Raw genomic sequence first — 16,456 nt, forward strand, 5'->3', positions numbered from 1 at the left:
GTGTGTGTGTGTGTGTGTGTGTGTGTGTGTGTCCTAATTACACAAGGCACTGAGGCAGGACTTCCATGAAGAGGGCTAAAAAGAAAAGGAGGGACATTAGATGTTCTTGTGTACTTTCAGAGGGGACTTTTGAAGCTCTTTTTCTTAGAAAGCCTGCAGTATGGACCTTCCTGGCCTCTCTCCACATACCTTTACACAGCTTTGCTTTCCAGACATTTAACTGGCCAGGACCAGAAAAACACTGTTACTGCTCACTGAGGCGTGCATGCGCGCGCGCACGCACACACACACAAACACACACAAACACACACACACACACACACACACACACACACACGGAGTACTCAGTGTCTAACATGTTTGATCAGGACATATGCATGAGCAAACGCACTCACATGATTTTCAGACCATGTGTCTCTCTTGCATAATAAATGTTTCTGTGGACTTAAATTCAACTCTAGGCCTTAAAAAAAATTAAATACAGATGAAATAATTACTTTAATTTTAACTTAATTTTTAAAGTCCAGTTTCAGTCGGACTAACACAATAATTCGACTTAATCTGACATCATGTAAACACACTGAGTGTCTTGGCGCTTCATATCAAAGTGCATCATTGCTGTGTCGCATTACATTCTGGCATGCAAGTGCACTTTTATGGGATGTTGTGTTCCTTTCTATGCACAGTGTTCTGTGTGTGTACTGTAAGTGGCCATACCAGCATACCTGTGTAATAACAAATTGTATACCTGGCTGCAAAATAATATAACTCCTCCCCTCTTTATCCAAGACTGAGTCACACTGAAAAACAAAAAGCAATCCTGACCTTTTGTCCTCAGCAGGTCGTTACTGTTTTCTTGCTGCTGTCACTGACACAGTCATCTGTCATTCTCTTGGCCACAGACTGGGCTCCCAAACACCAGTTTACCCAGAATACCCTTGATTACGCTAGTTGCTTGCGTGACAAAAGCACACTGGCTCACCACAAATGCTTAACCTCCCCCCCTCCCCAGTGCACAGGCACACACACACACACACACACACACGCTCACACACACGCTCACACGCTCTCTCCTCTCCACTGTCGGCCTCTCTAGTTTGGCCATATCCCATCCCCCATATTGTTACATAACCACTCCTGGAGCTGTAGTGTGATGCAATAACTGAACCACTAACCAGACACAGTGCTGATTTGGCTCACATGGACTCTTGGTAGTTCAGAGTATTTTTGTGTGCATTGTTTTGTCAGTTTTCATATCTCAGAATAATAAATTACTTTCATCCTGCAGCCTGCAGAGTGGGTTCCTTGTGAAACAGCTTCTAACGTAACATGAGTGTGACAAGGTTATGATGACAAAGAGGCTATTTATATCAGAGTTGTTTTGGAATATTTTGTGCTGGAAGGGAATGTTTTGGAGCCCAGCCCTCATCTGGCAGCGAGCCATCAGGTCCAAAGTCCACTTATATTTATTTGAGATGCAGCCAATGTGTGAACAGTACCTTGTAGAAAACATTTGTTTTTGTAAACAGTTCAAGTTGTCATTGCTTTCCTAACTGTGAGCCACTACTTCCTATACAGCGTCACAAACAAAGGCTGCACTATGTGCTGCTGTCACCACCTGCCTCTTTAAATTCATCTCACTTCTTAGCAATTAGGCAACAAACCAATATGAGCCAACTGCGGCAGCCAGAGACAGCAACACAGAGAAGTGCTGAAACACACTGAAAAAATTCAGCCAGCAGCTTTTCTTAGAAATACTCAGGCTCTGCTATTTGTTGACATTGGGTAGGGTACACTTGAGTTTGTGATTGTACAAGAATATTAGTCGGTGATGAGTGCCAACGTCATTGGCATCTACGTCCTTGTGTCTGTTTGTTTTGTGACACTTTACTGCCACCCCTCCTATAATGTGCAGACCAGAACAGTCGCCCTCCATCAGCTAATATTTATGCTGATTCTGCAATTAAGGACTCTTGTTCCTGCTCACCTCAGAAAGAGTGACCATACCTGCCCCTTTGCCCCCAGTTATGCTTGAGGTCAGGAAATGGCCAGTCTGGAGCAAGTTTTGGGACATCACTGTCAACCTCACTGATGACATCAGTGAACTCATTCAGTCTGTGATGGATTTAGTTTTAAAACAATAGAAGCAAAAGTACGCAAAACTACAGTTAAATCAGTCCACAGTCAGGAATCGTAGATTACCAGATCCATCCAGGATGCCATAAATTTCCAGGTCACAAACCAGCTGCAGTCTGGAAACATGACAATTATAAAGCAGCAGTAGAAACAGTGAAAAGGCGATACAATAAGAAAGTGGAACAATTAATAATATTAATATATTGATATGATATTGTAGATGGGCTTGGATAAACCTGGATTGACATCAGTTTTTCTTGTGCTGCATTTAGATGCATTTTACAAGTATTTAAACCTTAAAGACACGAGCAAAAAGATTTAATTCTCTTCAAAAACATGGAAAAAGGAGCAAATCGCAAGACATTGGTAAAAGGTGATGAGAAATAACCTGAAAATGTTAAAAAAAAAGAGAGAGAGACAGCGAGAGAAAGAAAGAGGAACATTTTCAAAATATATATTTAAGATTATTCAAATTATATATTGAAAATATGTATATCAGTTGCAAATTTTTTCATGTCATTTCCTTGTTTATTTTTATTTTATTTTATTTTATTTTATTTTACTGTACTGTGGGGGTTTTTCTGTTGCTATTTTTCAGGTAATGTTTTGTAACCTTTATAACTGTTTTTGGGTAATTTTTCATTGTTCATTGCCCTCCTCCCATGTTATTTAAAGAAATCAAGAAGATTTGTTCAGGTGGCAAAGGGTTAACCATTTTCATAAACCCTGTGTTTCACAACTGTGGCTAAATGTAACAGTCACCTGATTTCTTTTGCCCTGTTTGGATCAGTTTGTGATGGCTGCCTAAATGCTGCAGGGATAACGTTATGTTGCTCCTTGTCTGGTTCATCTGGTTCATCCGATTGACACACTGGGGTGAAGTCAGTGTAAATGAGTTGACATGTTTGAAGTATTACCACTGATGTGACCTACTGTTGTGTGGCAGATGTGACATGCTGTTGGTTTTTTTTTTAATCTACCACTCTCTTGCCATCTCCTAGATAAATTTACAGTACTAAAAATAGTTATTTTTGCGTAGCATGTCTCCCAGTCTCACTGGTATGCTGTTTTTCCATCACCACTTTTGGCTGTACCAAGTCAACTATGCTGCACACTTGCATTTCCATCATCAGTTTAGATGCGCTGTGCCATGCCAAACTGCACGTGAGTTGGACTTTCTCCAGAGTAGTTCCAAAAGCGAAAATGCCCGCCCTCAAGTGGGTAGCAGTGACATCCCATCGACTGCAGCCAACCCCAAAAGGCCCCTTCTCCCCCTGAGACAAATGTCTGTGTGTTGTAAGAGTCATCTTTTACCCCTTTCCCACCAAAATTAGCGTGTGCACACAGGTTTTTCAGATACAGGAAAACCTGCTCGATAAAGGCAATAGACTGCGTTTCCACTGCCAGTGAACACACCATTGCATCAGAAGTTGTTTTGTTGGTGTGTCCTTGTGATGTCGCGGACAGGCCAGAGAACAGGTAAACAGGTGACAGCAGCAGGGACAGAGGTCTTTGAGAACTTTTCAGGGGTTAATTTGCTTTATTTTTTCTTATCTCTTACTTATTCAGTCTCTCTTTCAAACTCAGTGCAGACTAACTTGGAATAATGTTTGAGCGCTGCTTAAGAGGAGACCAACAGTAATTATTGACGCATTATTGCATCTCATTGGTAAAGGAGCTGAAATTACTGTCTACTGCAGGGTCATTTGATCTGGGTGTGAATGCTGATCATATGCATTTTCATTGCAATAAAAAGCCAGATGTTAGTGGGTGTTGGTGGGATTTTTGTGCCGTGGGAATGAGGCTTTTATCTGTGCAGGAGAACAGAGAGAAAGGCGCTTTTTTTAAAGTCTCTGTGCGTTCAGCTCTCAGTGCTTTTGTAGCTTTTAAATAAATATCTGTGGTTTAGTTTCTCTCCTGTGTCCTGCTTGTACTTAAGACTTTATTTTACTGTTTCATGTTCGCTTTCAGCCATATAGCCTACAGGAGTCTTTTAAGTTGCTACTGAAAACCCAACATTTCCTTACTTTGCTGCTTCACAACAAAAGCTTTTAAATGACAAAATAATAATGAAATGTTTTTATCACCAAATTCGCGTAACTTTATAACAGCTTTTCTTCTTCTTCAAAAAAAGTCTCCTAATACGGCAGGGAGGAAAGTAAAAGCAGAAACAGCCTCAATGAGATTTAGATGAAGAGCTGCAAACTCTCACTGCAACTCTGCACACAGCTCACCTCTGACAGGTGAGCTTCTTTTACCTGTCTGCTGTGTGATGGAAAAACACACAGAACACCCACACAAAATTAAAAGAGGAATAGCACTGTTGAAATGGAAATGCAAATGAGCTGATATACCAAACCAAACCAATAAACCTAGCCAAGCCAAGCCAAGCCAAGCCCAGGACTGTAGAAAAGCAGCGCTAGAGTGTTTTGGTTTGGGGGTTGGAGGGGCAGACAGCATGCTGCCTGTTCTGTACTGTTGTTACAGAGTGTGTGTTGCCTTGTTGAACACAGTGGCACTGAGAACATGATGTTTCGCACAATTTCAGCTCTATCTTATTTTCCAGATGTTACAGGATAGTTCAAAGCATTGTCTGTAACGTTTACCGAACCAAAAGCCTTGTAACCAACAGTTCAATATGATCCTGCGTTCCACTACCCATACTACCATACTATTTAGTATGGCAGAAAAAGATTTAGTATGTCCCAATACGAAGTATGTGAAATGCAGTATGCCAAAAATACCAGGATGTCCTACTACATCCGGCCGCATTTTGCAGTGTGCAAGCCATCATGCTTTTCTGGCTTTTCTTACCCACAATCCTCTGCGCAGCTGCAGCTTCGTTACATCTTGACAGCTGGGTGAAAGCTGACAGAAGCCGCAAAGATGAATGCCAGTGCATTCAAGGGACTGATGACCAGTCACATGGTAATAATAGCAATGTATATTGTTTAAGTGAACAAAACAAATCATACAGATAACCACCAACAAGAATGAATGAAAATAACAATGATAGAAAATTGCATATGTAGGCTAATAAAATGAACATATAATGTTAGAATCCACAATGTATGCAGTTATAATTTTAAAGTTAAACGTTAAGTAACAATAGCAGAGCTCTCCGGGTTGACCTCCGTCTCTGTTGAGTTTGGTGAATGGCGATTTGTTTTATCTTCATGGTAACAGTTATATGAAAAAGAGGGACAAAGTTCAGGGTGCAGTATTATGAAGAAGTAGTAGTATGTCCTGATTGTGTGCATACTGCATGCAACAGTGCATACTTTGCAAGGGCAGCCATAGTACTTACTACTTGAGTTTAAAAATAGTTGGTCTGTTGCATGAGAAGTTATAACCTCTGACATCACAATGTAGCATTCTCTAGATGTCCAAGAGACTGAGGGTCTGCAGTAACTTCAACAGTGGAAATCAGGGTTTTTTTTTCGGTTAACTTATCCTCCCAATTTTACCTACTTGTTGGTTTAATGCTACACTTGGATCTGCTCCTGGAATAATTATTGAGATCCAAAATTTGTTATTTGCTCTAATGTGTATTGAGTAGTGATGGGTTTTCCTTGTGAGGTGCATATACATTTTCCAGAGTAATATTGTTTGACTCAAAGGAACCATTGATACAGATATATCTTCCTGATGGCTCTCTTGATAAATTTTTAACTTTTGAATGTTATTCCTTGTTAATTATCACATCACCCCAGCCCTTTGGAGACATTCCAGCACTGAATACCTCAGCAACTGACTCCCTTTTACATGTTTTTACATGTGTTCCTTTTTAAATGTTGTAAAATGTTACCATGTTTAACCTGATTATTAGCACCATTAACTTTACAATGTATAATGCTTAATTTGGTGCTGTTTATTAGGCTACAGATAATGTGTTCATAATAGATGAACATGTTTGTTCTCCTCAAGTGCAGAACAATACAATACTATATAATACTCCTGAAACTGCTGAGGACTACTGTGTCACAAGCATTAAAAAGACATCTCATGAGACAAAATCCATGTTCAGAGATAGCAGGTGCTGGTGTGATGTATTGTGGCTGTTTCCTTGTGGATGTTTGGTTGAGCTGACAGCTGCTTCGGGGTAAATGGCTTCTGTAACTGATTCAGTGTCTCCTCTCTTCCAGGAAACACCCAACTACGTTTTCCTGGTCATGGAGGTATGTATAGAAACGTGACTGTGTGGACATTTGATGAGTCATGGCTCATATTTTCATCTGTTGGCACTCATGTTCAGAGTTTGTTTTCAGTGTTATTTGTTGTTTTATTACTTACTCTAAAAATAATTACTTACGTAACAAGTCTTTATTCATTAAAGTAGCATATGTGAGAACATACATGATGTAATGGTTTACCCCCAGCACTGGCTGTCTGCATGTGTTATTCCCCTTTTCACTGGCTTCACTGCTCCCTCCCTGTCAGTGTGCTCTCTTGCCTTTCCCTTTTTTGTTTTTCTTTCTGCATCCCGCCCAAATTTCTCCACTGGTTTTGCAGCACTCAGCTGGCTGCAGGGTAGAAAACAAACCCTGACTGCATCTCAGGTTGCTCACTGGAAACACACCCCTGTGTTTTCTAGGAATCATATTCTCCGAAAGCCTTTGCTTCAAATCTTGTTTTCATCTATGTTTAGACAGCTCTACAGTATACACTGTTAATAATCCTCTGGAATGATACGTGTCTGGATCAACTATCATAGGGCAAGGTTACATTCATTTACATCATCAGGTTTGTTCATTAGGTTGTTTTCAGAGCTAACAGATGAAATACTAGATGCGAAATTAGTCGCGGTAGATAAACGGCTTTTCGTAGTTATGTATATTCAGTATAAATCTAACACCGCCTTTAAATTCTGTCATCATTTAAGTGTGAAGCTCTGCTAAGCTTCTTCAAAGTTCTTTGTATTAAGGGTAGTTAACCAGAGCATGAATACACAGCAGTTGAATGGTGATCAAAAAAAGGCCAGAGTTAGTTCAGCTTTATCAGGTAGTTTGCGTTACTTATCCAAAGTCAGTGCATTACCTACAGTAGATGGCGGTCTGGCAGGATTGGATATTAACATTTTGTCCATCTGCCTCTGTGACTGGTGGACTCCAAAATTTAGTAGTGTCTCATTAGATCACCTTTGTTTTATTGGCTGGTAAGTGAAGCAAATCTAGCAGCATATTTTACCAGCATTTGGCTGGTGGCTAGCACTAATTTCCAACACTGCAGTCTGGGATGGCCCACTTTCGAGAAGCAGACACAGAAGCTAAGCAATGTACTGCTGTGGAGGGGTCAGCAACAAAATGTATTTTAGCCACCTAAAAAAGTCCCACCTAAAAAAAAACCCTTCAGTTTAAATGTATGCTGTATTGACAATATTCTCATAATTTTTACTTTCCATCAGACAGACTGTTCTGACTTCACTTCCCAATCTATGCTCTCATCAAAGCCACCAGACTCCATTGAGGAAAAACATTAATTTAAGCACACTAACCGAGTTGCAGGAGTTGCTTCAATCAGTTAATCAGTTCATATATTTTGGACGGACGCTGTTCATCCCTCCATTAGAGTTTAGAGAATCTATGCATCCCATGGTGGGCTTTATGTTGGTTTTTCTTGGATACGTCATCCATCTGTACATGGAGTTCACCTCAGAACCAGAGAGCTGGATGAAGTAAGCAGGGTCAGACTGCGGATTCCTATTCTGTGAAGGTGGACTGTAGTTTTTTTCAGTCCAACTTGTCTTTTCTGATCCACTCAGCAGTTGAGTTCTGTAACCCACCACACTAACCTCATCTGTCTGATCTTGTTCCTCTTGAGAGCTAACGGGACTCCTGCAGAGACTGTCAGCACAGATAAAGATGCAGTCTTTATCAGTCAGTCAGATTAATGTTGAACTTGATATTATCTGAACATATATAATCAAATACCAAAATGTTCTTCTCAGCTTGACAGGGTCGAGCCTGAATTATTATTGACAGTGATTGTTTGTGTCCCTAAACACAGTACTGTAATGGAGGGGATCTTGCCGACTATCTGCAAGGTAAGAACCTGTGTCTACTGCTACACACACGTGCGCGCGCGCGTACACACACACACACACACAAACACACACACACACACACACACACACATTATTGTTCATCAAAACAAAACTAGTTATGCAGCAGTGACGGAAAAGTCATGTAAATGCAGCTGTTGTGAGTGTGGTGTGGAAATGTGTGCATGTGATTGTGTATTGATTTTCTCTTTGTGATGGATAGTGCAATATTGCAACTGTGTGTGTGTGTGTGTGTGTGTGTGTGTGTGTGTGTGTGTGTGTGTCTAAGTGTGTGTCAGTGAGTGAGTGAATGTATACATGTGTTCTGGGTTGGGAGTGTGTGGGTGGGTGGGGGGTGGGTGGGGGCACTACAGCTTTGTACAAAGGGTTCGTTCTGTAGTTCAGGGGCAGTCAGCACAGTGTCTATGCCTCTGTGATAGTTTATAACAAAGGTCAGCATTTCTAGTCATAGAGAAATATGTCATCTGAAGCTGAAATTACACAAAATGGACAGTGAACGTTCTGTTTCACATGTTTCAGAGGCTCGAAATACTAGAAAGTAAAACTGAAGAACATAAAACAATCCAGATGTGGACATATGGGTGTGCACTTAGCCAACAATACAGTCCTCCTCCTGGCCAAAGTCTGACATGACTACAAACAAAAACAAAAAATAAATAAGAGACAATCTCACTCTTAGTGATGGCCACCATTACTTTAACCACTGGTTCTGACTTGGGGGTGTCGCCACCTTTGTGTTGTCCACGCCATTATGGTGTAGGATGGCTGTAAAGTTGCAAGTGAGGAAACGAGAATGTCAAGTTTCATGCTTATACTTTTGAAATGTAGATAACAGACAGTTAATAAATCCATGTCTCTGAATGAAATACAATCCTGATTTAGGAAATACCCAGGATTAACCTGAAGTAGTGTCTCTTCATCAGACACAGGAAGTAGACCATATGAAAGACATTAAACAAGCACTGATTCAAGAAAATTGCTGAAGAGAGTACATGTATCACCATAACTGAGCTTAAAGGTTCATTCTTAACCTCAGAAATGAAGTAAGACTCAAAAATCTTTACTCAGGATCCACTTACTAGAGATCTTCAACAGCCTTTAGCCCTTGCCAGCCACATTACACATGACAAAAGCTTTGGAGGAAATCTGGTGAGTGGACTTTGAATGAAATATTTTTTCTGTCAAATATTTATAATTGATGTTGGGCTGCAACTAACGATTATTTTGATAATCGATTAATCGGTCGATTATTTTCTCGATTAATCAGTGAATCGGATTTAAAAAAAAATAAAAATGGAAATGATAATAAAAGAAGCATTTTTTCTCCTGTCACTTTGCTCAAAAACAGATTCTCATTGACAACAGAGAAAAAGGTGCAGTGCATAAACAGTCTGCTTGAACATTCGATCGATCATTGATCATTTTTCAGATTAATTGATCAATCGGATTTAAAAAAGATAAAAATAAAAATAATAATAAAATAAGCATTTTTTTTCTCCCATCACTTTGTTAAAAACAACAGGGGATTGCTTGAACATCCCTGAGCTGTCAAAATAAATAAATTATAAATAATAAATAACTACAAAATCAAACATGAAACAATTCAAAAACTAAGTGTTGACAGCTTTCACAACATACCGTTACGTTTTTTACTGTGAGTTGACAAAAAACGACGTATGTTCAGTTTGACTTCAGCCTCGCCGAGCAGCAGCGCGTTTCATGCTTTTGGTGTTCACACATGCAGCGAAGTCGCTGCTGCGTCACGGCCCGCAGATATTAGTACTGTATTTCCACATTTACAAGTACAAATTCCACTAATTTCGTGCAAGTCTTGCAAGCTCCCGCACAGCCAACAACATGGTCCTGTAAATGTTTCAAAATAAAATGCCTTGTATCAGCAACTGATGGGATTCTGTCCACAGAGATGCTGTCAGAAGGCTTTTGTTTTGAAAGGGAAGCAGGGAAGTTGGAGTAAAACAGCCGTCTTTGTATTTCCTCATCTCTGTGACAGAGAGAGACTTTTAAACTGCCGTAAAAGGTGGTATAGAGTCAATATAATCATCAAAACACCATATTCACTGTTGCGTAAAAATTCGGCGAGCCACCGTTTCTCTAGATGTGCTGCAGCTGACATGCAGTGGAGACGCTCCTGACAAGCGCTGCTAGAGAAACGGTGAGTAATAATAATGGGACACAACGAATTGATAATTTTATTTGTTGCCAATACATTATATAATCGATGATAATAAATTTTTATTGATTTGTTGTTGCAGCCCTAAATTGTCAATAACAGCTTTCACACATACAGTAGCTAAACATACACTAACAAAATCTCTGTGTTTTTTTTAATGCTCCTCTCTCATTCGGACACGAAACTGAACAGTTTTTCTCCTCTCACAGCATTTGAACAATTAACTCACCACATTTGACATAAATGTTTAAAGAGAATCACAAAACTTCCTGAACACACATGATGGGACATTTAAGTTGCTGTGAATAGTTAATAGTCATGTGGGCTTCTTCGAATCCTTCCAAAGGAAAAGCAGTTAGCCAGTCCATCTGTTATATAACCACTTATGTTTCATAAAGGCACTGATTGCATTGGTTGAACAGCTCCCTTATCACTGTACTGCTGCATATTGTACCTGCTCCACATCTCCACTTTACAGAGTGTGTCAGGGTCAGACCCTATTCACTGTACTTAAGTATCAAAAGTAATTTTATGAAATGAAATGTACTTAAGAACATGTCATTTATCACATCAATATATGGGGAAGTAGCACACCTGGACCTGCTTGCTATTTTGCTTTTTGCATCAAAATAGGATTTTTCCTACAATGTCCTACCAGTGGAGGACATTTGCACCAAGCGACCTTAGTCTCCTGCAATCTTTCCTTCAACCACCTTCTTGAAAAGGTTGGTGTTGTGATATTTGTGCATTTCTAAAAAAAAAAACTGTTGATATCCAAGTCTGACATAATTTTTAAAAGCCATTGTGTTTCCTCTTGCAATCAGAAATGAAGGCTTTTCTGCCTTGCATACTGTTGGCTATGTGTTTGTATACAATGTATCCATGACAACACACAGAGCCAAATGTAAACAGACAAGAGGTCATGTGTCGCAAACTGTAGTGAAACCGACTATTGAGAAGCATATTCGGAATTGGCTGTATATATGTCCAAATGTGCTCCTAAAACCAGAATGATGGCAGCATATCCCACGTCTTAATCGGAAAATGTTAAATTTGGAAAATGGCCTCATATGGAATATTTAAACAGAATATGCTGTTTATGTCAGAATATTCTCATATTTGGATTAACAGGGGAGCGTTGGTGTGCATGTAACTGTAGCCATTGAGGGAGGAAAAAGAGGAAGGACCCTGGTCTAACATCAGAATAGACTCAGTTTACTAAACCCTGGATCGGACCTTCACTGCCATAATTTACACAGTTAATCTCAGCGTTATTACATAGCTTTAATTAAGAGAGGCTGAAGCAGTTTCTGAGTGTTGAGTTAATGCTTTTGTTATATCAAATCTTGAGACTCCATGATGTGGAGCACCTGATTGAGATCAAAAGGTCAGCCCTAAAACAGTTATCCAGGAAAACGATGATGGCAAGAAGGTGCATCTTAATGAGCAGATTTGCGTGGGGAGTTTCCTTGTAACAAGCAAAAGTTGTTTACATCCAGTTTACATCATTTCTTTGTCTCTCCTCTTCTTTAGCCAAGGGGACACTAAGAGAAGACACATTAAGGGTTTTCCTCCAGCAGATTGCTGCTGCCATGCGCATCCTCAACAGCAAAGGAATCATCCACCGTGACCTGAAACCACAGAACATCCTGCTGTCGTATGTGGGTCGCAAGAAGTCCAACATTAGCGGCATCCGCATCAAAATAGGTGACAGAGTTAGATAAGAGGTCTCTTTTATTGCTCTCTGATATACGTTCTCTTCACAGGAATTTAGAACCAGTAGATAGTGACTTGGAGCTACACTTTTTCAGAAACTTTTACATGCTGGATTTCACATCAGTACACTTATGCATCTAGTGTTTTTGCAGTGTCTTGATCAAGCTGTGACTGTGCCAGAGGGCTAAAAATGACACAGCATGACACAGAAACAGTTAAACAGTATATACTGTTTAACTGTTTCTTTGTCATGCTGTCTTTGTCTTTAATGTGAAATACTTTTAATCTGAAGGGAATAAAAGGCAAAAGTGCACCGACCTTGACAAAAAAAACCTACTATTCTATCCAAACTCAAAACATATTATTTTGGGAACTGGAGTGTTGTAAATAAGGCATTTCTGACGACACTGATGGCATTTTCCATCACTGTCTCAGCTCTGGTTTGAGTGTAAAACAATTTTCTGCATGTGTGACTGTTCCCAGTGTTTGTCTCCCAGGCATTCTCCAGAATCCAACAATAGTGGCTTCTGTTGCTTGTAATAATTAAACATGTGTACTGACTGGTCTCTTTCCCGCTTGTGTTCTGCAGCTGACTTTGGCTTTGCACGGTACCTCCAGAGTAACATGATGGCAGCCACACTCTGTGGGTCACCTATGTATATGGTCAGTGTCTTTCTACCCATATCTTTGTTTGTGTGTGTGTGTGTGTGTGTGTGTGTGTGTGTGTGTGTGTGTGTGTATAACTCCAGCTGAGGTCAGTCATTTGAAATGGCCCTGTCAGCTTTCTTAGCAGTGTGTTGTATAACTCTCCCTGCTCTGGATCTGTACTCGTGACCTTTCCCCCATCAGGCCCCAGAGGTCATCATGTCCCAGAACTATGATGCCAAAGCCGACTTGTGGAGTATAGGGACGGTCATCTACCAGTGTCTGGTTGGCAAGCCACCTTTCCAGGTTAATTCTGTACACAAGAAAACAGTAAAAACATGTTTGTAGATGTGAATGTCTGTGTAACCAATTTCTATATGAATATGTTCAGGCCAATAGTCCCCAAGACCTGAGGATGTTCTACGAGAAGAACAAGAATTTACAACCTGTGTAAGTTGCAAAGCCTCTTGTCTTTTGTTGTGTGGCTCCTTCTGTCCCAGATGAAAGGTGACAATTGTGAGAAAACCTGTGGTAAAATGTCTAAGAGCTATGCAGATGGGTGATGCCAGCGATAACATGCCCATGCTTGCGTGTGTTTTAGCCTGATGCAAGCAATCCACAACTTTGTTCCTGACTGAAATATGTTTTTCAGGGCCTTTTACCTCACTTCCTTTTTAAAAAATCAAATCCATTTCTTATCACAGTCTTATATGAAATTTTATCCCTTGAAACTCCTCATATCAGCTCAGTTAATTTGCTTTTAGTTTTCTTTTCACCAAAAACAAGTTACAAGAGATATTGAAATTACACCAGTATGTGCCAGTCGATCATTTAAATTGTATGCTAGATGATATGTTTATTGTACAGTGCTCCTGCTTTGGCTTATTTACAGACATTTTTATTGTTTTTATTTTCCACATTTTTGTGTTATTTTGTTTCTTTTGCTTTGCTGTTGTTACACACGTGGACAAAATTGTTGGTACCCGTTGGTTAATGAAAGAAAAACTCACAATGGTCACAGAAATAACTTGAATCTGACAAAAGTAATAATAAATAAAAATTCTATGAAATTTAACCAATCAAAGTCAGACATTGCTTTTCAACCATGCTTCAACAGAATTATTTAAAAAAATAAACTCATGAAACAGGCCTGGACAAAAATGATGGTACCCCTAGAAAAGACTGAAAATAATGTGACCAAAGGGACATGTTAATCCAAGGTGTGTCCACTAATTAGCATCACAGGTGTCTACAATCTTGTAATCAGTCAGTGGGCCTATATATAGGGCTACAGGTAGTCACTGTGCTGTTTGGTGACATGGTGTGTACCACAATCAACATGGACCAGAGGAAGCAAAGGAAAGAGTTGTCTGAGGAGATTAGAAAGAAAATTATAGACAAGCATGTTAAAGGTAAAGGCTATAAGACCATCTCCAAGCAGCTTGATGTTCCTGTGACTACAGTTGCACATATTATTCAGAAATTTAAGATCCATGGGACTGTAGCCAACCTCCCTGGACGTGGCCGCAGGAGGAAAATTGATGACAAATCAAAGAGACGGATAATAAGAATGGTAACAAAAGAGCTCAGAAAAACTTCTAAAGAAATTAAAGGTGAACTTCAAGCTCAAGGAACATCAGTGTCAGATCGCACCATCCGTCGTTGTTTGAGCCAAAGTGGACTTAATGGGAGACGACCAAGGAGGACACCATTGTTGAAAACAAATCATAAAAAAGCCAGACTGGAATTTGCCAAACTACATGTTGACAAGCCACAAAGCTTCTGTGAGAATGTCCTATGGACAGATGAGACAAAAATGGAACTTTTTGCCAAGGCACATCAGCTCTATGTTCACAGACGCAAAAATGAAGCATATCAAGAAAAGAACACTGTCCCTACTGTGAAACATGGAGGAGGCCCTGTTATGTTCTGGGGCTGCTTTGCTGCATCTGGCACAGGGTGTCTTGAATCTGTGCAGGGTACAATGAAATCTCAAGACTATCAAGGGATTCTAGAGAGAAATGTGCTGGCCAGTGTCAGAAAGCTTGGTCTCAGTCACAGGTCATGGGTCTTGTAACAGGACAATGACCCAAAACACACAGCTAAAAACACCCAAGAATGGCTAAGAGGAAAACATTGGACTATTCTGAAGAGGCCTTCTATGAGCCCTCACCTAAATCCTATTGAGCATCTTTGGAAAGAGCTGAAACATGCCGTCTGGAAAAGGCACCCTTCAAACCTGAGACAACTGGAGCAGTTTGCTCATGAGGAGTGGGCCAAAATACCTGCTGAGAGGTGCAGAAGTCTCATTGACAGTTACAGGAATCGTTTGATTGCAGTGATTGCCTCAAAAGGTTGTGCAACAAAATATTAAGTTAAGGGTACCATCATTTTTGTCCAGGCCTGTTTCATGATTTTATTTTTTTAAATAATTCTGTTGAAGCATGGTTGAAAAGCAATGTCTGACTTTAATTGGTTAAATTTCATAGAATTCTTATTTATTATAACTTTTGTCAGATTCAAGTTATTTCTGTGACCATTGTGAGTTTTTCTTTCATTAACCGAAGGGTACCAACAATTTTGTCCACATGCGTATGTATCTTTCACCACTGCAGTTTGTTTATTTATTAAACTTTTTTCTTTTACTGTTTTTATTACTGTTTCTAACTCTTGACTGACACTGACGCTAGTTATTTGTTTTTATGGACTTGATAGTATTATTGTGATTGCTATCACGTTACATTTCCTTTTAGCCCACTGCCTGTAAAAGAGCTTAATGCTTGTGATGGCCTTACTTCTCCTCTAGTCCAGCAGCAGGTGGACATTTTTGTTTTTTTAGTGAAATATCTCAACAACTTTTGGATGTGATGTCATGTAATTTGGCACACACAGTCATGTTCCTGTCAGGCTGAACTATAATCACTTTGGTGACTTTCTGACTTTTCACCTACTAACCTCATCAGGTGTTCATCAATGCTTTGGTTTATGACCAATTACCTGTAAATCAGTGACATTTCCATCAGCCTCTGCTGTTTATTGCTGATTAGCAACTGTCAACATGCTCTGCTAACACGGTGACTTTGGCAACAAATGTACCTGATAAACACAGGCTTCGCACAGAGTGCCTTCAAAGTGCTTTTTCGGAGAAAAAAATCAAGGACTAGAATACCTTGAAAAAAGGTCTTTTTTTCACTGCATGCCTAAAAAGTCCTTGAGATTTAAATGAACCACAAAAAACTGTGGTTTTAATATCAGCAATATCAGATAACAGTTTTGTTATCTGATATTGCTCAACTTTTTATTTTTTGCTCAAACTTTGATAACTTTTATCTCGACTGGGACTTTTCAAAGCCTGAGAAAAAGGTGCATTAAAGTATTGTACAGTGATGGAAAAGGTACTCAGGTATTTAACTCGAGTACAATTAACAACACTTAAGTGTAAGAATACTCTGATAGAGATAACTGTCATGTCATGAAATAGTACTAGTAACATTACAAAAGTTCAAGTATCAATATGTACGTAAAGTAGCTTGCCAAAAGTAAAAGTACTCATTACGAGGCCTATTTCAGAATAATGCAGCCTATTTTACATTACTGGATTATAATAATAATTATTATTATTATTATTATTATTACTTCATATACCGATGTGTAACTCAATCTATAGTAATATATCGCAATTTTTATTTGATATATATTTTGTATTA

At 39.5% G+C, this 16,456-nt stretch overlaps 1 protein-coding gene across 1 annotated transcript in view; it reads left to right on the plus strand.

The window, feature by feature from the left end:
* ulk2 (unc-51 like autophagy activating kinase 2) overlaps window positions 1–16,456 on the plus strand; it is a 51,913-nt gene that overhangs the window by 12,659 nt on the left and 22,798 nt on the right. Inside the window, exons 4-9 of the mRNA XM_042486259.2 lie at window positions 6,282–6,314; window positions 8,143–8,179; window positions 11,922–12,095; window positions 12,694–12,767; window positions 12,954–13,055; window positions 13,141–13,199. Coding sequence (XP_042342193.2) covers window positions 6,282–6,314; window positions 8,143–8,179; window positions 11,922–12,095; window positions 12,694–12,767; window positions 12,954–13,055; window positions 13,141–13,199 — 479 coding nt within the window. The remainder of the gene's footprint in view (window positions 1–6,281; window positions 6,315–8,142; window positions 8,180–11,921; window positions 12,096–12,693; window positions 12,768–12,953; window positions 13,056–13,140; window positions 13,200–16,456) is intronic.

This window comes from Plectropomus leopardus, chromosome 6 (genome assembly GCF_026936395.1).
Source record: "Plectropomus leopardus strain MGB_pleo_1.0 chromosome 6, ASM2693639v1, whole genome shotgun sequence".
Taxonomy (NCBI): domain Eukaryota; kingdom Metazoa; phylum Chordata; class Actinopteri; order Perciformes; family Serranidae; genus Plectropomus; species Plectropomus leopardus.